This window comes from Zeus faber (assembly GCF_960531495.2).
Source record: "Zeus faber genome assembly, chromosome: 12".
In the NCBI taxonomy this organism is placed as follows: domain Eukaryota; kingdom Metazoa; phylum Chordata; class Actinopteri; order Zeiformes; family Zeidae; genus Zeus; species Zeus faber.
Window position 1 is genome coordinate 14518045 of NC_137196.1, and position 22256 is coordinate 14540300.

The following is a 22256-nucleotide window of genomic DNA, read 5'->3' on the forward strand; positions in this document are numbered from 1 at the left end:
CCCCGGTCTCAACCAATCTGCTGGATAAAAAAACAAAAAAACCAACTCCCAGCAAAAGGAGGAGATCACAGCGCAGCAATGCCTCGGTCTTTGTTGAGTTTATGTGTTGAGTTTTATGTTTTATAAAAATTTAAAGAGGGGGGGGAGAAAAAAAAACACGTTTTGTTTTTTTTTTGTTTTTTTTGCTCTCTGCATATCCCTCACCCTCACCCTAACCCTCACCCCTCTATTGCCTCCCTCTTGCAGGGGGGGGGGGGGGGGGGAAAGCAGATTTTAATCGTTATGATTAGTTTTGATGTAAGTTCCCCCCCAGGGGGTTTCTACAAATGGATGGAGTGTTTCTCTGCCAGGGAGGAAAGGCAGCAGATGATGATAATTATATAGATTGTTGGTGGAGTCCTTTGATTTTCTTTCTTTTTTTTTTTTTTTTTTTTTTTTTGCAGCCTATCCTTTCAGTCTCTTTCTCTGTAACAGGCTGCTCACACTTGCCTGTGCGTTGAGCAACTTGTTGACTGGCCAACAAAGCGGCTCATTGAATTAAAAGGAAACGTCCCCGTATAGTGCACTACTTCTCCTTTTGTGGTCTTCCTTATGCAGCTTTCATCGTTTGGCCAGCCTCCAAATGACGTCGTCGTATAAATAAGCACTCGCAGCATGCCTCGCCTCAATCAGGTCTGAATCTGCGCCCGGGGCCCTGAGTTCATTTCAAATGTTCAACCATGCATGGTTTCAGAGAGATTGAGGCTTTTAGATTCAGTTTGGGGATACGACCGAAGTACAAGAATCGCCGGATGCTGCAGACCTCTTATACTGTACACCAAGGACATGCACAAGTGGCATTCTATGACTGACCCAATATGCAGCCGCTTAACGTTCTAGCGGTGTTTAAAAGCGTCAATCCGTTAAAGATTGTTTAGGTATTATTTTGTTTCTTATTTTCAGTTGCCACAAACAGCCGTTCGCGTATTCGCGTCATGCATGTCCTCCAAACGCCGTTGCCGTCGTCGGTGGCGCGGTCAGACACCTTTCCCGGCAATAGATCAGGCCCCGGCATGAGATCAATTGTGCAGATCGGGCACGCGCAGAAAGAAGCCAAAACATTCACAAAAAAGAACAGCGCAGTCGGATGGAAAATGACTGTTAGAGTGAAGACAACGGTAAGCCTGGAAAAAACAAAAACAAACAAACAAAAAAAAAAAGTTTTCAATGCAATTTCGAATGGAATTCTGGGACTTGTACTGTAATCCACCCGTCCATCTCATGGATTTCCACTTTAATGTCGCCCTACATAGGTCTGGGAATGGTGGGGCTGGGAGGTCGAGTCGAGGAACAGAGGCCGACGGATGCTTTCGAAACTTGGGCACGTAAAGACGTAAGGGTCGCCGCGATCCGGTCCCACGCATCGAAAGACGTTGTGTCTCGCAGCGTCGTGGACAGAGATTGTTGTCAAGATAGGATTTTTATTTTATTTTGTTTTATTTTTTCGAAGAAAGGGGGCCCCGCCGCGTTCCGCGCCCACATCCAAGCCAGGCACCCGGGACGGTAAAACTTTCCCCTGTCTGACCACCGTGTCCCACAGGAAAACAAACACGGGATTAAAGTGTTACAATGAAGTTATTTGCCCCGGAGGTTAGCGGCTGGTGCACAAACACCAGGCCTTGCATTTCACACACGCGCGCGCGCACACGCACACGCGCACACACACACACAGTGGGTCTCACACACACACACACACTTTCTTCTTTGCCATTAGGCTGATGGACTGTGGCAAAAGGAGAGTGAGGCCCTTAAAGAAAAAACACATACGTTATGCATTTTATACATAAGCCGGGCCAAGTCGTAATGGCCTCCTCCTGTTTCGCTGTGGAAAATACGCATTCGATGTTGCGAAGGAAGGGGGGAAACCCGCCCCCCCCCCCCCCAAAAAAAAAAACCCCCAAAAAAACCAGCGCAGATCTTTGTGTCTGGCGTTGGGAGTCCAAAAAACAAGCCCATTGTTCCGACGCGGCGGTGCACGGGGTGTGTTTTCTTTGGAAGCAGACCTTTCTGCCACAGCGGCAGCGGCAACCGCAGTGGGCGAGCGAGCGAGAGAGCGGACTGCAACATATTTTGGTCGACAAATTATCCCAAATGGGTTGCAGATGTGAGCGAATTTGTCCCAAACAGAAACGGCCTGGCCCGGATGACATCATCGGCCTGGGATATGAATGTGTAGAGGCGAGAGAGAGGGGGATCAGGGGATTGAGTCGTTTTTGACAATCACGGAAAAAACTTTCTTTAACTTCACGTTGGAGCCGGTTCATCCGATGTCGCTTCAATGTAAGGTCCTCTAATCATGACGCCGGTTTGATGCATTTCGACGGACGGCAGTTTGAAACAGGTTTTTTTTTTTTTTTTTTCCGGTCAGATTGTTTATGTCGCCGTCGCCGCTATGCTCGTGGAAATGTTGCTTGGCTCAGAAACGAATGAGACGGTGTTTCCGTCGCTGGATGGACGGTCCGGCGGGAGAGCTTTTTAATCAGCTGTGGCTGCGCCGCCTTTGCCTGATATTGGACAGAGCTGTCAGCTCGTTACGCCGCCTTTCCATCTTCAGTCTGACATTACCTCCACTCTAAACCCTTTCCGCGGGGGAGGGAGGGGGGGGGCTCGATATCCCCCCCCCCCCCCCCCCCCCCCAAAATCACTGGGGACCAGCGTACCCGCCTGAACGCAACGTCATTTTAAGTCGACGCTGGTGCGCAGCCGTTGCCACACGTACCCGGATAGACAAACGCCTTCAAAGCGGAGCGCCATTCGGATCTCAAAGCCGTCTGTACTTTCAGTCGATTTAGCAACGGCCTCGACGGCGGCGTCCATCTTGTCGGCTGCCGTCGTGGTGATCGCCGCCGGATCGGAAGGGTCCGGCCCCGGGCGAGTATTGTCTTAAAAGACCCGCAAGAAAAAATACCATTCACACGAGTCAAATCAACCACCAACCGAGTGTTGAACACATCACCAATTACAACGAATTAAAACCGTCCGTGGGAATAGCTAAGTGACAGACGCGGTTCATTCCAGTTGTAAGATCGGAAAATCTAAAAATAACGGAAGATCTATCTTCACAAAATCAAACCTTTCGGAAGTTTTGATAAACAAGGCCTTGCCTATGAAAAGTGATATGTGCAAATGATCTGTAGTTAGGAATGCCGTCCCTCCAACCTTTCTTTTCCATGATATAAGTGCTTTAGCTGTGCAAATGAATACATTGGATATGACCTGGCCAGACAGGATGGAGTGCAGACATTACAATGGATTCCGTCATGATTTTTTTTTTTTTCGATTCTTGAAACAGAAACCTGCTTTCTTCTGGTACCAAAAAAAAAAAAGAGTTGGATTTTGAGGTTATGTTTGAAGGACGGTCTGCTACCCGTCCAAATTCCTATTTTCTTACGCCGCAAAAATCAATTTGCCAGGGCACACAGGTTTTAATAAGTTCTCTGCTTTTGCTCTTAACGGTGATCAAAATCGAATGTGTACCTAGTTGTCCGCCCCGCGTCTTCGACCCGGGCGGTGCGCTGCACTGGTGTTGACTTGGACAATGTTAATAACCGCTGCTCTGCTCGCCACACCCCGATAATGGCTGGTGGTTATGTAAGCGAGTGGGATGGATAAACAACTCCTCCAGAATCTGACTCAATGTGCCCTGAAGGGATGCACGGGGTGTTTCTTTTTTTTTTTTTTTTCCCCCACTGCAAAATTGTTCATCAAATATTGTGTTTGGCACGATTAAATGCAACTTTCATGGAAGTCTCTATAGTCTCCATCATTACTCTGCTACCGCCCTCAGCCATGGACCCCGCAAGGCAAACCAACAACGTTAGGGAGCGAATAACACGGGATGGCCTTGATGCGACCAGTAATATGAATGAAACTGACAGAGGAGGGCAATTTCCCAGAGTAGGAGGTTCAGCTACAACGGTGTCTTTGTCCCAGGCCTCCCCTATGGAGCGTCTGGGGAAATCTGTTGAATTAGGCCGCGAGAGCTAGCGAAGTTTGACGGTTAGACAGCGCTCGCCAGGTGCGCTGTGAAATTTTTATTTTTTTTATTTTTTTTAATTCCACTTCAAATACAGAAATCCTGGAAACTAGCCCCTTGTGTTGCAAGATCCAAACTGCAAAGCCGTGCTAATTGATCAAACTTGTCGGTTTTTCCGGCGGAAAAGCAGCTCTGTGTTCGTCAGAACGAGATCGAGTTTCACTCCCGAAGCAACAACCCTTAGTCGCGGTGAAAGGTTCAACTCTCTTTTTCAGATTTGGTTCTTGACGTGTCACTCGATAAAAAGTAAAGAGTCGTTAAATGTTCCGACGCTTGGTTTGTTTGATTCAGTCGGGGTAACGCGCGGTGAGGGAAGGGAGGACTCTGACTCAGTTTGGCACGGAGTTGTGGTGGAATTCCCCCGAGAATCGTTTAATTCTGTCAAAATGATTTATTTTGGTGGAATGTGAAGTTTATAAAATCACATTCACTATGAATTACGGCAAATGCCGGGAGCGTTTTTTTGTTGGTTTTTTTTTTTTTACCTCAGACTTAAATTTAGTCCTCAGTAATTATTTTCGGTTTGTGAGTCAAAGATACACCCGCTCTTCATTTAAAACATTTTGTTGTTACGAACGAATCGTTTGTGAATCTTGCCTCACTGTCAGCAGGCCACAGTAATAAACACAGTTCTGTGTTTGTGACGTTTTGGGATATTTTTAGTGGTTAACAGCATAGTAGTGCCGTGGGATTATTTTGTGGTTAAAAAGTGTACCGTGGCAGAACAAAGGTTGGGAAACACATCCAGTTAGCGGGTGATTTGAAAAGCATTATTTGCTCGTCATTTCTGGGGCTCTCTGTGAGTCAGATAAGGTGAGAGGCCCCTCGCTGCGTGGGGGCTTCCCTCACCCGTCTTCGTTGGTTCCCCCCCCCCCCTCTAAACCCCGGCCGCCCCCAAAACTGGACACGAGAGCCGACGACTCTCCCGCTTTTGAGGGGGAAGAGAGGGACAACAAGCGGGGGGCTGCTCGGGTAATGGCTGCGAGGCCCTAATAAAATGTAATCCTATTATACGGTTCCCACTAGAGGGCAACAATAATAAAGGTTTCCCTAATAACGTGGGCCGACTGAGCCCAAATGGAAAACACTTCCTGCAGTCAAGTCCCACCAGTCATACATAGATCCTCTCATTAGCCCCATCGCTGATGGCCGCTCCGCATTACCACCAAGCCGCCACCAGGGCCGTGGGGATTCGGAGGCGGCGGCCAAGCAAGAGTTAAGTCAAACAAATGTGTTTCATCAAACTGCAGTTTGGGCTGCTCTGCATAAAGGAATTGAAGGGGGGAGTCGGGGAGGGAGTGGGGGGGGGCGGGCGAGGGAATGTGGGGGTGGAAAGTTGGAAGAGCGGAGCGGAACCAATCAGAGCGTCCCCCCCTACGCCACCCCCCCCCCCCCCTCCCTCCCTCTGTCTGGGAGCCACCGGGGTCTCAGGTGTGCGCTGCACGGCCTGATGCCGCCCAAACCAAACTCGATTGTTTGTTGTGTTTGGAGTCGCCGGGCAAATTACCATTTTGGAAATTAAAGTCCAATCATCGGTATGAAAAACAAAAAACCCAAAACGAAACATTAGTAAACAAAATGGCATTGCAGCAGGGTCGCAAAGTCGAAAGAACGAAAATCGTCTGCTTGTTGGCTTGTGTATGTGGTCACTCCTCCACATGAGGGGAGGATTTTAACACGGTGGATTATTAAAATCTTAACATCATTTTAATAATCCGTTCGATGGCTTTGCAGGGGTGAATCAACCACGTCGGAAAAAGGGGAAACCCGGCTCCTCACCCGATCACACCCTCACCCGAAGGAAACGAGGGCAAATCTCATATTTTTCGGCGTTATTGGATCATAAACAATGTCACTGTGCAGCTTTCGAAGCTCGTCTCACGGATGAACCGGGGCGCAATATTGATCACGCGACGCAAAATATCAATCAAATCCTCCCGACAGATTATTGAGTTATTAAGTGAGTCGGTGTTAGCGCGTAATGAAATCCAGAATAACAAAGTTATTTCTCTCTCTCTCTCTCGCCGCCTCTCACTTTCCTGTATGTGTGTATATGTGTGGGTGTGTTTACGTGTGTGTTTGTGTGTGTGTGTGTGCATGTGTGCGCGCGTGTGTGTGCGCGTGTGACGGAGCGTCAGACGCGGCTCTTCCTGTTCCCGCGCCGCCCTCCAACCCCAGAGCCGCCGACTCAAGGCGCTTTCCAGAATCAAACAATTTCACGCAGCTACTGGAGGAGGAAATGAACTGAGCCCAGAGCAATAATAAAATTATACAAATGTTATTACAGAACTCGCCTGCTACTGTCCTACTTTAATTCAAATTTGGACACTGCGGGCGGCGCCGGCGGCAGAGGCCTTTCCTGAATAAATCAACATTAGCTTACGTCTAAATTATTAAGGAAGTGGGGAGACTTTCTTGTTTATAGTATGAATTATTGAACGAGCGTTTAACGCGCTTTTTCCCCTCCGCGAATGCCAAAATATTAATTGCTAATGATCTTTAAGGTGTGTGTTTTATCTCTCTCTCTCTCTCTCACCCAATTCGTCCCGTTCTGCGCTTCCGAGGGAGTTCTGACACGAGTTGAAAAACACAACGGGTGGAACTGCCTGATGCATCCTCCCCGGGACGAGGAGGAGACGCAGTTTGGGAGATCGTCGGGGAGAATACGCAAACCCGGCCTCAAATTGGTCGGCTGCCATTGTGGGTTTTCGTAAGACTGGTGATTATCTCTGGATGAATAATGCAGCCAAATTACCACGCCGCGCTCTCTCTACTTCCTGCTAAGACGCAATAACCACGACGCCACTAATCGAGTGACCAATTAACCGTTGGCACTGTTTGTTCTTTTTTTGGGGCCCGCTCCAATCCAACCGTCGGGAGCAATCTTGACTCCGGAAGGCCGACCCATCCTCAGCCCTCAGCCATCACTGTTTTTTTTTTTTTTTTTTTTTTTTTTTTTTTTTTGTGAATTATTTCTTTCTTTCTTTGGGCTGAACAGGCTGTTTTTCCGGAGTGTGTTCCGCAGTTTATTTATCTATTTTCAATCCGACTGAGGCCATACAGTACGTCGGGAACATACTTTTTTCGATTTTTGAACCACTTTTTGACTTTGAAGAAACATAAGCCTCAAATCGTCCTCGACTCCCCCTGCGATCTCCCTATGGGGGTCCGGCGCCCCAGGCTGGGAACCCCTGATCGATTTTTCGTGGGTGTAAATGGGGCCCCGAATCTGCTCTGCTGGTTTCGTATGATGACTTATTTCAGTTGGAGAACTCTTCCAAAAATGACAACTTGGACACATTTCACACTCTTTCAAAGCCTTCACACAACGCGCCGTCTAGGGCTGGGTATTGGTGATCAATACTTTAAGGTATCGACCATAATAATCTAATACTAAGCAGTATCACAACTTCTGCAGTCAGGCGATACCGGCACTCCATCCTTCTTGTACGCAGATCTAGGAAAAAAAAAACAAAAAAAAACTTGTTTGGTTTCGCTCGCAGCCAACCACCGCAAGCATTCTTGGATTTATTGTGACGGTTGATTGGCTCACTACCCAACTGTCTTCCAAAGGATAGGTTCACAACTTATCAAGTCTGTCTTAAATCAACAGTCAAGTGTATTTGCATCATTTGAACACTTTCAAAATATATTTGTGTAAAAATAATTTCAGTGGTGGCATTTTACCCAAACCGAACGCTTCCATTCGCATGGTGGGTTATAGTAGAAAAAAAAGGAAACGGAATGAAGTACTCTATTGGTATCACTTTAAATTACTGCCACTGGTGTCGTCAATTTTTAAACGATACCCAACCCTAACGCTGTATGATACATTTGTTCCTCAGACCTGAATTTAATGGTATTGTGCTGTGAAAGCGAAATGGAAGATTTGACTGTCTGACTTATATGTGATGAGTCAAAAACAACAAGTCAGGAACACATCTCGGACTTCTGTATAAGACGTTGGTTGAAACGTCCCATGTAGGATCATAAAAACGACTCAGAGGTACAACATCAGCCGCCTGCTTTTTATTTACTTTGGTAATGGAGTGGCTTTGAGCTATTCCTCTGGCCTGGTTTAGTCTCAACAACGCGCCCTGAAAGAAAAATTCCCTTCAGCAATAACTGTGATGTTTTATTCCTGGCGCTGGTGGAGGTGGTGGATGTGAGGATACAGTGCAGTTAGTGACAGGAGCCGCTCCCACTGCACCTACTACTATTCAAAAAAATATTGTTCGTAAAGACGGCGATTTCACATCTTTGCTGACACTTGATGACGACATTCATTTAACGCCTATATCTCGGGTCGTCATTTACCAATTAGTAATACATCACGACCGTGTTTTTATTTATGTTTGAAATGTATTGTACATTTTAGTAGAGTGCTCAAATCATAACGTACCAAGGTTGGTAGCATACACTGGCAATTGCATTTAAGCCCCACATCCTCAGGTCCTCTAGGGGCCCACATCCCCGCGTCCTCTAGGGACCAGCATCCCTGCGTCCTCTAGGGACCAGCATCCCCGGGTCCTCTAGGGGCCCGCAGCCCCGGGTCCTCTAGGGACCAGCATCCCTGCGTCCTCTAGGGACCAGCATCCCCGGGTCCTCTAGGGGCCCGCAGCCCCGGGTTCTCCGGGGGCCCATGGCCCCGGGTCCTCTGGAGGCCCGCACCCTCGGGTCCTTTGGGGCCCGCGCCCCCGGGTCCTCTGGATGTGGACATTTCAATCTGCAGAGAGTAGTTAAGAATGATTCTGGTTCTGTGGTGGAAATAAGTGAGCGCACTTACAGTGGAGGAGCTTAAGGTGGGGTAAGATGAGCCAGTGGGTCCATTGACCCTGCCCCCTGTTTCTAGGCAACTGTCTGATTTGTTGTCATGTGACAGGAAAGTAAATTCAGGAAGCACCCTTCGTTTCCATTTCGCTGTGATGGAGAGAAAGAAGCACATGGGCGAGGTGGCATGGCTGGAATGACAGGGTGGTGTGGGGGTCTGACCCTCCTCATTAAGACTTGGACCCCCCCAAAAAGAGGTAAAAACAACGTAGGGGGAGGGTTAAACATTTCCTTCTTACCTGTAATCGTAAACATTAAAATATATTTCCCATATTCATGCTTGGAACAATCTTGTACTGTAATACGATTTCAGACACCCCTAAAGTGGACCCTGCCATTACGCTCCGCAGCTCAGATCAGAGCCATCTTAAAAGAAAAAGAAAAGTGTTTTTTTTTATATATATACATTTATTTATTTTCCTCCATTTTTCTAACTGAATGAAACAAAATGGGCCCCGTGCGGAACCATGTGTAACAGGGACACTTTCTCAATCACCCCCACCCACCGCTGCAGAAAGAAGTTGACCCCCTGATTGTCGTTGTATAATTCACACTCTGAGAAGTGCCAAGTATTTATTTACAAAACAAAAAATGTTTTGCGTGTCAAAGTCGGTTTTCTACGTGTCCGGTCTGCTAACCGTTATGTCAAATCAAATTCTGAAAAATGTGTATTATACATGTTGGTGATTTGCCAGCGTATAAAACCACGTCAGTCATTTAGCTGAAGATGAAAGACTCTGAAGCATAAAATGAAGCATTTTTCAAGGTGGTAACTGGTTTGGTTTGTCATGTTAAACATTGTCACGCCAAGAACCTACAAGACAACAACCAACTGGGGTGAGATGGAGAGAGCAGCCGTTGATGCCAAGGGGCGGGGGGGGGGGGTCCATCCGATCAGTCGCAAAAGACAGAAGTGCGGAGAGGTCGACATTGCGGAGGTACATGGGGGAGGGGGGGAGGTAGGTGCAGGAAGTAAACACCGTCGGAGCCGCGGAAGCGAAGAGGATCTTCGCGGAGGAGGTGTGAAGGGCCACCACCACCATCTCTCCTGCCCTACGCCTAGATGCAACGTCCAGGGGGAGAGCTACAGCCTTCGGTTGAGCTACAGTCGGGCAGTTCTCTGACAATCTGACTAAAGTGATAGACAGGTGACAGAATTAATATATTTGACTACATTAATAACTATGACAACTACATACAAGAGTTAAGTACATTTACAACAGACCGCCTCACGTGTTGTTTACCCATCTACATTTACCACGATATGTATGCAGGGCTGATCAGTTGCAAATGCTTTCTTGCATCACTTTAGGTTTAACTATTCTGCTTCTCATCATCATCATCATCTCATTTTCATATCTTGTTTTTTTTTTTTTTTTCTTTTACAGGCATAAATTCCCTCCAAACATGATTTACAATGTTGAAGAAAATGAAAGAACAAGGTTCTGAATATTGAACTTCATTTTGTCGGTGTTATGTTCTTTAACTTGGATTTAAATTATGCTCGGGTTCAAACTTAAAAAGTCAGATGGTCAATTTACCCCCAGATGGCTCAACTTAACCACTGACTCGGATCAACTTACCCCCTAACCCGGGGGCCATTTGAGCCACAGAAACACTTTTTTCCCCCCAAAATTCATATTTTCAGGGCCCTTTGTCAGGGATACATTCTTATAATTTCAATGGAAAGGACGCATCCACAAATAAGGGAGGGTGTTTTCATTGTACCTCTGTCTCATTTTTGCTTGTCAACAAAAGTAAAAATTGCCTCCATCTCACCCCGCTCTCCCCCTAAATCAAGCAGATGGAAGAAGGGTTACAGTCAAACGCTCTGCAAATCCTGAACATAAATCAGAAAAGAATGTGATTAATATTTCACAAAGCACATTCAACAAACCTATAGGGCTCTATACACAATCATTTATCACCATCATCAATATGAATCGAAATAACAAAAGAAACATCCAGTCGTTCCAAGGCTGCGCCACGTTCCTGCCATAATTGTATGCTTTTAAACTGCTGTCTGTCTGTCTGTCTGTATGAATTTACATTATTAACACGTTCAACACAATATGTAATTCAGTGATGTGTTAACACCAAGGGATACTATGCATAATACAGTATGCATATCCACAATACAATGTATACATTGCATCGTCTTGTCAGAAATTATACCAGCTTTAATAAACATTAATAAAAATTAAAAAAAATCATTAGGTTGATCTCAGAGTTTTATATTGGGGGGAAAAAAAACCCAGAATATTCCTTTCCATTTGAATGAACACGAATTTCCATCTCAATTTACGTGGGATGCCATTCTATTGCAGTAGGACTGGGTCTTTTTGGGGGGGGGGGGGGGGGGGGGTGGGGAGGTGGGTATTATTTGCATTTTTTTTTTCCCCCCAAATCTTTTAAATTAATTATGAATGAGGGACGTGAATGGAAGTGGAAACTCTGCGCCCGCGTCCACGCGGTATTCCCCCGACATACAAGGCTCGTGGCTGCCCTCTCCTGGACAAATGGAGACGTGCACCGCCCCCGAGCGACGGAACCGCAGCGGCCAGTGGGTGGCGCTGTTGTCCCGCTGAGCTGTAATGGTGGGTTTTGCCTTGAGTTAAAAGAAGAAAAAAAAACAAACAAAAAACAACAAAAAAAAACAAAAAAAAACCCCAAACGCGACTCATTATCTGTGTAACGGTGACTCAATAAACACAGTGCGGCGGTGTCCTTCATTCGCGGCGCTTCTCCTTGCAGCAGGAAGCCGCGTGTGGTCATGATAGATAACAGATCACCGATCGGCTCTGTTTCCTGTGACAAAGCGGAGCCATTTTGCCCCCACCGTGCCCCACACAACTCAGAGGGAGACGCACACGGCGGACGTTTATCTGACCGTAGGGAGGCAGGGGCTGAAAGGCAGAGGAGGCGATCCGACCCCCCTGGCCCCCGTCAGCGCCCCGATGCACCCGACGCAACAAAAGATCATTCCGCTCGTTTTAGTTCGCGTCGGCTTTATCAACAACAAAAATAACCTCCGCCGCCGACGCGTATAAGGTGTTATATTTGTCATCTTCGCACGGCTTTCGGGGAAGGAAAGGCAGTCGCAACGTGGTACTGAACTCTTCGTATTGGATCGAGGAAATCCAGCTCTAGATCTCAGATCTAGGAAATTGTCGTGTGAAGTGCAAACGAACCCGTCTCTCCCTCCGAGGACCAACGAAGAGTCTTTGGTATAAAAGTGAAGCAGACTGTGAAATGCAATGAAGACGGGAAGAGCTCACTCTGCGTGTCGGCTACCACTGAAATCAAAAGTTAAATGTACTTTATTCAATCAAGGTATCACAGTGATCATAATCTCTCTCTCTCTCGCTCTCTCTCTCTCTCTATCTATCTATCTATCTATCTATATGCTGTATATATACACACAGTATATATACAGTACATCATTAATGTTGAGAAATCATGAGAATCACAGATTGCACCGAAAATGGAGAATATCGCCAAACAAAAACAACCACTGCTCAACGTCAGCAGTGATAGCCGCCCTGCAGAGCACGACGCCTGCAAATGTGCTTACTGATCACAAGGGGACGATCCCGTGTGTTACTACGCGTAGATTACATGCACAAAATGTGACGCCTAATCCAAAAATAACAAGGCCGGATTTTCCTCCCCTCGATTCAAATTCGGCACCCCTGCGTAATTGGTCGCACATGTTTAACGCACATTTTTTCCCGCTGGTATCCCGCAGGTATCGCCGGTCGTCGTTCTGCCGGGGCGCTTTTACGCATCTTTTTTAATCCACTCAAAGGCGCAGTGTGTAGAGTTGAGCTGCAGCCGGTGAGGCTGCAGATCGCAACTGACTGAATACCCCTCCCCGCCGTGGTGCACCATGGCCGCCGTGGAAGAGACAGCGGCCGCGAAAAAAAATGGTCAAGTCCCTCTCTGGAGCCGGTGTTTGGTTTGTCCGTTCTGGGCTACTGTAGAAGAAACATGGCGGTGCAACATGGCGGCCTCCCTGGAAGCGTACCCGCTCCCTATGTAGATAAAAACGGCTCATTCTAAGGTAACGAAAACACAACTATTCTTATTTTCATGGGATTACACACTAATTAAAACATACTTATCAATATAATATTCCATTTCTGCCGAGCCCGTCCCCGTAAATTCTACGCACTGCACCTTTAAGGCCTCAAATATAGGAAGTAAGCAGTAGATTCATTACATTTCATTACATTAAATGAGCGTACAAAATGCGAGAGGCGGTTTCTTTTTTTGAGCCCTGAGCTCATCATTCACCCTTGTACGGGGGTCTTTGAGAAGCCCTAAAGGCCTCAGGAGGTGTGCGGACCCTCCTCAGTCCAACTCTACAGATTGGTCTCCATTTCCTGCACGCGGGATAGTCATACTGACGACAGGACCTCCCCGGCCGGGTCTCGGAACGGCTCCTTTTTCTCGGCCTGCGCCCGGTCGATGGCGTGGATGGAGCTGGTCCTGATGGTGAGGTTCTCCGGCTCGTCGAGGTACGCCGGCGTCTCCGCCGCGTCCGCCTCCACCTCCACCTCCTTGTTTTTCCCGGAAGGCGGGTCGTCCTGGGAGACCTGACGGAGCCTCTTGCTGCGCTCGGGGTCGGGGCAGTACAGGTACTCGTACAGAGCGGCGGCCAGGATCCCGCCCAGGATGGGGCCCACCCAGTACACCTACAGGACGAGACGGAGCATGAGGCCGCAGGGCTGAGGCGACCGACACCACCCCTCATTGATAGTCACCCCCAACAACGACCGGAGTTTCATTTGTTACACGACCAAGCAACCTGGAGTATCCCTGGAATGCGTGAGGGATAACACGCGGGCCAGCCGGTCGTTATTGCAAAATAACCCCAACGACGGTGTGATCGCGACCCTGACTCGACACAACTTCCATCACCTTGAAGCGGCTTCCTCCGCACGCGATCGCACTAACTACTTAACCGCTGCCTGGATAAAAGAATACACACACAAATAGTCCGCGACAACGGCCTACACATTATCAACCTATTTACTGTTATTAATGTGAAATTGGACGTATCCACATTCATCTCAACTCTTCCGTTGTAGTTTCTATGAAGCGTCACAAGGTGTCGCCACTAGTGTCAACATAAGCATGTGGGGGAGAAGTGGTTGCCCGTGGTAACGGCCATTATTAATAGACAGCAGCCATTATCCACAAATTACCAATCAGAATTGAGTATTCCACAGAGCCATGTCATAAACCTAGATCAAGAATATCATTTGACAGTTATCGACTACACTAGTGCACCATGTCAACTAACACCTCCCTATCTACTCCTTGAAAGATAAAAAAAACATGAATCAGCGATGCCAAAGTTCCTGAGGAGCCGCGGACAGGATTTATCTTTGCCGTGCTCCTGTCAGGGTCAATATGCGCTTCAGATGTTCTTCGATAAATCGAATTTCTCTTCTCTGTTCCGCCGCGGTGGTGCGACCGGTGACCTTACTGGGTTTCAGCCTGGCCCTCGCTGGCCTCCTCCAGCACTGGCTGCAGCGCTCCGCGCTGGAAATAAAATCGGCCGCGGCAAGAAGTAATACCTCGGAAGAATTTTGACAGCAATTCGACTCTTAAAGCCACCCGCCGAGAAGGGGGAATACACGACACGCCTCCTTGAACCACTTATGCTTTCGTAAAATATGAAACGTAAGTGTTTGATTGTCAAACAAAACACCTTCATCGTAAATAACGGCATATAAATATACAACCACTGTTATTTGCACCCTGTGAAACTCGTCGTAACTTGATCCTCTTTGTTTCGTATCTCTTACCCAGTGGCTCTCAAAGTTGAGTGTAACAACTGCAGGCCCCAGGGAGCGCGCAGGGTTCATGCTGGCTCCAGTGTAAGGGATCTGGAATAGAAGCAACATTTTCCTCGATTGTTGATAACATGTAAAAGTCCTCAAAATGGAAAACATGTTGTCCTGCATGCCTCCTTTGTTTTTTGCCAAAAAGGTGTACACATATCACAATACCATGTGATGTGACTGCAAGGCATTAGCCCAGGAAGGAGTCAGCTGAGCGGTAGAGCTAACAGCAGTATCCCTGTGCTATTATCTCCTCGGCAGGGGCCTGGAGACTCCCCGGAGAACGGTTTCCATGCGATGGCAACCTCTAATAAAGATGTGAACGTGTGATTCACAGAGAGCTGCACAATATCAAAGGGTAAAGAAAAATACGGCCATCTACCAAAACAGTATTTCCAAACCTTTGATACCCTCAATTTGAAATGCATTAGACCATGGACCCCAATTTCATTTTGTCTCCCCAATCTGAGAAGTTTGTTAATTGTTGTATATTATTTAGTCCAAAGCGCCATATCTGTCGACGATATAGTTTGGGAGATAACAGTGAAGTTGAACTATTAATCATTTTGCTGGGCACCACCTGGTTGAAGGGCCTTCAAGAGATCCCGTCAATTATTTATCATGTTAAAATAAATGATCTCCCCCTCTATGCCTGCAGTCCCATACTTTGTGACCCTTCCCTACCGTTGTCGGCAGGTACTCACAGCAAACAGGTGACCGATGGTCACCGCAAACCCGATTGCCAGGCTGGCCGAGCCGCCCAGGTCGGATCGTTTGGTGTCGCACGTGGCGAAGACGGTGAAGACCAGCTCAAAGGTGATGAGGAGCTCCACCACCAGCGCGTGGCCTACGGAGATGTTCGGGTTGACCTCCGTGGAAAAAGGGACAAACAAGGAAACCTGAGCCACTGTAATGTTTGGACAGGGACGTTGTTTTGAAATGTTCTCAAGCAAGAATCCAAACGCTGCTGTCCCCAGGTCCTTACCAGCGTCACGCCCAGAGGACCCCTCACCGAGACAGGGGTGACCAGGAGCAGGATCCCGGCCCCCGTGATGGCCCCGAGGCACTGGGCCGCCAGGTAGAACAGAGCCTTGGCCAGGCTCAGCTTCCTGGTGACCACCATGGCGGCCGTGACGGCGGGGTTGATGTGGCCGCCGCTGATGTGGCCAAAGCACTGCACCATGGTGGCGATGCTCAGGCCGAAGCACAGCGAGATGAGCACCAGGTCGGCGGGCGGGGGCTTCTCCTTGTCGGCGCTCCAGTTGATGGTGGACCCCAGGCTGAGCAGGACGAAGATGAGGGTGGCCAGGTACTCCCCGGACACGGCCCTCCAGAAGTCCTTGGTCCAGATCCCTTTGAATGCTGCCATTATGGTCGGACAGTTACACTGGGACAGGGACCTCCTGGCAAAAGAGAATAATGAGCATGATTAGCCTAGTTGTATATTCTGTGTGTGTGTGTGTGTGTGTGTGTGTGTGTGTGTGTGTGTGTGTGCCTGTGTGCGTGTGCGTGCGTGTGTGTGCGCGTGTGTGTGCGTGCACGTGGATGGAAACGTACTGAACCCTATCAAGAGAAGTGCTCCCGGGCACAACATTTATAGCTCCACCAGAGAGTTGAGCCAGTGACTTTCCTTCACAAATCTCCAAACTGAGCATTCTTGCAACACAGTGGGCGGAGGCTACTACATTAAGTTGTAGTCAAAACATTGGACACATTGGTCTTTATCCAACACATTTTGAAATGAGAAAAATTATTTCCTTTTTTTTTTTTTTTTTTCGGATATACGTCTTGCAAGTTGAGCATAACAAAAATGCATAATATAATGAAATTATATCACAAACTTATACCAGTTGTCCAAACTTACCAAATACGTGATCTCTGTCTCTCAGTTCCAAATATCAGTGATTTGTCTTCTGTCATTAGACTCTGTGAGTCAGTTTACGCAGGGAGAACAGTGTGCAGAGTGCAGGGGAAACCTGTACTTACAGACAAGCGGCAGACTGGGGGTGTCCGAGCTGAACCCAGGAGCAGAGAAGGAAGGGAGAGAAGGGAGAGGAGGGAGAGAAGGGAGAGGTTGTGTCTGAGGGATGTGATCCACACGTTGCACCCTGGAGTGTTTCCAGCAGCTTTATTAAGGCGTCGCCAATGGGGAATTAACAGGGTTGCCCAGTGGGAGGAGCCGGTGGCACCGCCATGCCAAGCAGCCAACCGGTGGCCCTTTCACAGCGCACTGTGCAGAAAACATGACAGTGCCAAGGAGTGGAGATGAGCCACAGGTATAGCATTTGCACGCATTTTGTTATGTGAATAGATAGAAAATTACAGCCAAGAAGGTTGCGAGTAGGATGGCCCCAAACCACTTACACCGCTTAAAGACAAGGATGAAATTGTTGTCGAAGAAAATACGTTTGAGTTATTTTTTTTTTAATCGATAGATAGATAGATAGATAGACAGACAGACAGACAGCTAGATAGACGGGAAGATTGATAGATGGATAGATGGATAGAGGGATAGAGGGATGGATTCTTAAAGCCATGAAGGTTAGTGTTCAGTGGTTCTCTATGTGAGTTTCGGCGATTGCCCAGTGGTCCCTGGGAGTCCCGGGCAAAATGATCAAAAGTTCAATTTCACCATTATTTACCTTCCAATACATTAGCACCATTAGAGAGTGTAGCCTAATGACAGCATTGATCCCAGTTTCACGGTTATCTCTGTAACTGAAGTATAGGAGGGGTGAACATTGGACTAAATCAAATCCAACAATGAAAAAATCTTCTCCGATTTGGCTCCCAGAGACAAAATCAAATGAAGCTCTGTGGCCTCACGCAGATCATACTGAGGGTCTCTGAGGTGGCAGAGGTTGAGAATCACTGGGAATCAGTTGACTGACCTTTTTAATGATGCACCATCAATTATTGTAAATGCCTGATATTAAATATCATGATCATCATTTATTTCTTTGTTTCTTCGCCTGTTTAGATAAACAGAACAGAGATCAGTGGAGGACGCTGTGGTTGATAACATTTATTTTTTTGTCCCGTTTTTGTCACTTTGAGACGCTGGTTTATGACTTGAGTGTGTGTGTTTGTTTGTTTTTTTATTTCTAACGTGTTTTCAAGTAGCTCCATGAACGGAAAGTGGGCACAGTGCGTCCGCTCTGGATACAAGCTAAAGGACACCGCAGGCTGTGGTGTCCAGATAAGTGCTGCTGGAAATCAGCGCCCTTGTATCAGTTTTGCTGCTCTAGGAATTTGGGATTGACAACATTTGGGTTTGTTTTTTGGATTTTGCAAACCAAAACAAACATGATGTGCCGAACCCTTTCAGCGTCGCCGTCGGGGCGTTGATTGTATAAGTGTGTTTTTTTCACCATACGCCGAGGATTGGCGACGCCTCGCGAGTCACAGACTCCATTATGGGATGGTCTTTCATACCGCAGCGAGTACAGAAATAAATTAAATACATTTGTCATGGTGATTATTGGTGCGTGTCTGCAGACCATTAGTATAAAAAAAAGCTTGACAGGCTGAGAAAAAATAAAATAAGAAAAAAACAAAGTAAACAAAACAACAAAAAAAAAACAGCTGTCAAATATACCAAAAAAGCTGAAAAAAGCAAAACAAGAAAAGTCAAATATTTAAAATACACAGAATACAAAATGCGACCCTATGCACAGGATAGCTTACTGATATATTACTGATATTACGGGTATAAATTATTATAAATAACTCTAGGTTGTTGCCCAAATATCTCTTTACGCCCTTACCGTTTAACTCCAATCAATTAGCCTTTTATTCTTTTAACCTCATGTCACCCATTCATCATTATATAAGAGGATAACCAACATCTTTTATGCAGTTTTATCAAAAATGTGACGCACATCTCAAATAATCTGCAGAATGTCAGTTTTCCTTTTACAGCATGGAAGTCCCTTTAATTCCTCATGAAATTCTTGTTTTCTGATCCAAAGAACCAGTAATAAAGTCTGTATTAAACAAACAAATCGAGCAAAAAAATGGAGAGTATGGAGGTGAGAGGTGAGAAACTGCCCGCGTGGAGTGCATGGAACATTTGAATATGACTTACCATATTATTATTACCCTATTATTGGTTGAATCTATGTAAAGCCAACAGAATTTGAGGTGCAATAATTCCTCGTGACTGCGTCCGCTATAAATTCTTTGCGAGAATTCTTTATGTTCTTCACGCTTCTGTGGGTCAACACAGCAGTAACTCTCAGCGTAAAGCAATTATTTCCAGGTCACCAAACTCTTAAGTGGAGTGGAAAATGAAGCAATGCACTGACACACACGCGCACGCACGCGCGGCAGGCACGCACGCACGCACGCGCACACGCGCGTGCGGGCTACCAAGAAGTACCGTTAAACATTAAATAAAAAACAAAATCCAAATATTGTTATCGGCTACGCGGATGGCTGGTTTGTGGCCACAGCAGGTCTCAAGGTTTGGTAAATGCGTAACTTGGCATCGGGGCGGTAGCCATGAATCTGTAGAAGCTCAAAGCATGAAGGTGACCTAAGGCGGTGACTTTGGCGTATCATTGTTTGAAGTCACCTATAAATGAAGCCCAACATGACGAACGGCGAGAGAGGGAGGACATAGGTGGTGGATGGCGAAACGTTTGCCACGCACTCGGATGAAGGGACTGAAACGACCCGGAAGGACGGTTTATAACGACGGCGGCTCGCAAAACCAGAGTCCGGGCAATCGCGCCTCTTAAGAAGCTTAATAACGACATTCGGGGGGCTTCAAAGCTTTCAGGGCCGTCGTCCATCCGGTGGAAAGGACCGGAAGGTTTGTTGTGACAAACGGGGTTCAGTTTAAGGACAGTTGTTTCCCTTCTGAGGCCTTAAAAAACGTCATCACTTCCAAGGACATAACGCGTAAAGAAATCCGCCCCCCGTTCGGGATCGGCGCGCGTTTCAACGTTTATCGAGTTGCCCAGTCAGCCGGCCTTCATCGGAGCATGTGCAGACAAAACAACGGAGAGACCGTAACGAGGCGTCGCGGGGTTTTTTTTTTAGCATCAAATTAAATTTAACAAAAATAAATGAAAAAAGATATTTTTCCACCACTGGATGGCGCTCTTTTCGGCGCACGGGTGTTATGGTTGTACAGGTGTGCCACGGAGGACATGGCCGCCCTTTGCCCTCAGGGAACAGCTTCAATCCGTTGTGGAAAGCCGTCCCGACCGTGGCGCGGTTGGAATATCCCACCGTTCCTCGAGAAGGAAAGCCTCTTTGAGGGCATGAGGGAGGTGGGGAGCTACTCCTCACGCTTCGCCCCAGAACGCCCAGTTCGACGGCGTCCGGACGGGGGGATGGGGGAGGTCATGGTAGGCGGGGGGACTTGTTTCCCGGTGTTCATCGCGAAGACCGCTCTCGAATTATCCTCCTGGAATATGGGCAACATCAACGCAACATGATGTCCTCGCCAGTGGAAAGACCACACAGAGCAATTATGGGACCCAAGGACTCCCTGGAGACGGCCTCCCATAGCACGGCCGTACCATCATCCACCACCTTCAGAAGCGGGTTACAGCGCATGTGGCGTTTGAAGGTGTCCCTCGCATTTCTCCGAAGCTAAACCTGTCTGGGTGGAGGAAGGATGAAAGAGGACTTCTCTGTGTCTGTTCCCGCCGTTGACCTTTGACCTTGTGCCCACCGAGCCTCCTCTGATGCAGGTGGTCCATGTTTGGCAGGCGCTGTCGTGACTTTTGACACTGTTCCCCCGCAACACCTCGAACAGCTGCTCAGCCAACTGATTCTGATCGACGGCCCATGTCTTTGAAAGCGTAAGAAGTGGTAATTGCCAGACCTCCTTTTATAGCGCACGCACGCACACACACACACACACACACACACACAGACAAACACACACACTGTTAATTGGCCAGTTGACCTCCCCATCACGACTCAGCATTTCAGATGCACTTTGTAGTCGTGACTGAGGTTCTTCAAATCTCAGACTCCGTTTTCACGCTGCGCTTCCATCATGTCCTCCATCGCGTTTGCATATTTTGTCTGTGCCTGCTCTGATGAAGGACAGTGGATTGAGAGGTTCTTTTTTTTTTTTTTTTGGCTTTGTTTTTTTTTTTGTACCTCATCGCGCCGTTGTCTACCGCGTCTTGGGTACCGTCGGGCGCGCGGCAGACACCCTCTCCGAGGACGCCGATATTCGGAGATTCATCAAAATAAATCAGCACGGCCGTTTTTTTTTCGTTTTTTTTTACAGCAAAAAGTTGCACCCCGAGATTAACCATACAATAACTTCAGTATTATGTGTGTAATACCAGTATTTACAATGGTAAATATGACCATGAGGCAGACCTGTGTTACACTGAACATTCAATCTGCATAACATATAAATTTGCCTATTAATTAGCTACTGTACATAAATGGGTTTTAAGATAGTGCTCGCTGGCATCGTTAGCTCCGTTCCTGCATTCCATTTCCCCAGCACCTCCAGGCGTCCCGCACATCAGAGACGAGCCCCCTTCCCCTAATTAGGGGAAAAATTAAAAAAAAATGCCTCGCCTCTTCAGATTTGCATTCGTTTAATTTACAGTGGAGACGGATAATCCGTGTTGATACAATGCGGGCGCTGTTTGACTAGTCGGGCTTCTCCGGATTTTCGTTGTTTGGTTTGGTGTTAAATCCTCTGGAGAAGGAATAAACCTTTTGATTGAGTCGGAAGAGAAATCTCTTTGCAGTATTTGCGGCGACAATATGACAGCTGCGGGACCCGCGTCCGGTTGTGCTACGGAGCTCGAGGAGCTTGATGCAGCGCAGCCGTTAAAACGACAGCGGGTGGTTAATACATTCTGAACAAACAAGCAATTAAATAAACCAGAGAGAAAAAATGATTGCATTAAACTGATGGAAGAAATACTTCATACATACTGTATATATACTGTATGTTATACAGTGAGAAGCAAAGCCCTGTAATATTTTCAGTACAAACGAATGAGCTATATTGGAGGAATGGAATATTAAAGTTAGAGTTTTATCGATCTGGCCTCTTCCAAAAAGGCGACACTGCTTTACAGATGTCATGCATTCAAAAAGCTCAAATCATAACAAAAAGATAAAAGCACAGAAGAACAATTGAAAGTATTCTTGAACTGTGCAGTCCGAGTTTAAGAGTGTACTCATAGAACATACAGTATAATTAAAAATACGTGAATCTATAATTCGAGGAATCTGTTCTTCCCTCTCTCTGTCTGTCTGTCTGTCTGTCTGTCTGTCTGTCTGTCTGTCTGTCTGTATGTATGTATGTATGTATGATTGTATATCTGTATGTTTGTATGTTTGTATGTCTTTATGTTTGTTTGTATGTATGTATGTATGTATGTATGTATGTATGTATGTATGTATGTATGTTTGTATGTCTTTATGTTTGTATGTATGTATGTATGTATGTATGTATGTACGTACATACATACATACATACATACATACGTATGTCTATACAAACA

General features: G+C 46.8%; 1 protein-coding gene across 3 annotated transcripts; it reads right to left on the reverse strand.

Annotated features, from left to right (window-relative positions):
- Window positions 1-11283: 11283 nt before the first annotated feature.
- Window positions 11284-16867, reverse strand: LOC307238610 (aquaporin-4-like). Of its 3 annotated transcripts, none has more exons than XM_080011670.1 (5): window positions 16744-16867; window positions 15743-16160; window positions 15462-15626; window positions 14722-14802; window positions 11284-13602 (listed from the first exon to the last, which is right to left on the reverse strand). In XM_080011670.1, the coding sequence occupies exons 2-5, from the start codon at window positions 16124-16126 to the stop codon at window positions 13306-13308; spliced, it is 927 nt and encodes a 308-aa protein (XP_079867796.1). In that variant the 5' UTR covers window positions 16127-16160; window positions 16744-16867; the 3' UTR covers window positions 11284-13305. The 3 variants fall into 3 exon arrangements, with proteins under 3 accessions (XP_079867796.1, XP_079867797.1, XP_079867795.1); XM_080011671.1 differs by having other exon boundaries at window positions 15743-16157; window positions 16744-16849; XM_080011669.1 differs by lacking the exon at window positions 16744-16867 and adding an exon at window positions 16622-16736.
- Between the last annotated feature and the right edge of the window lie 5389 nt (window positions 16868-22256).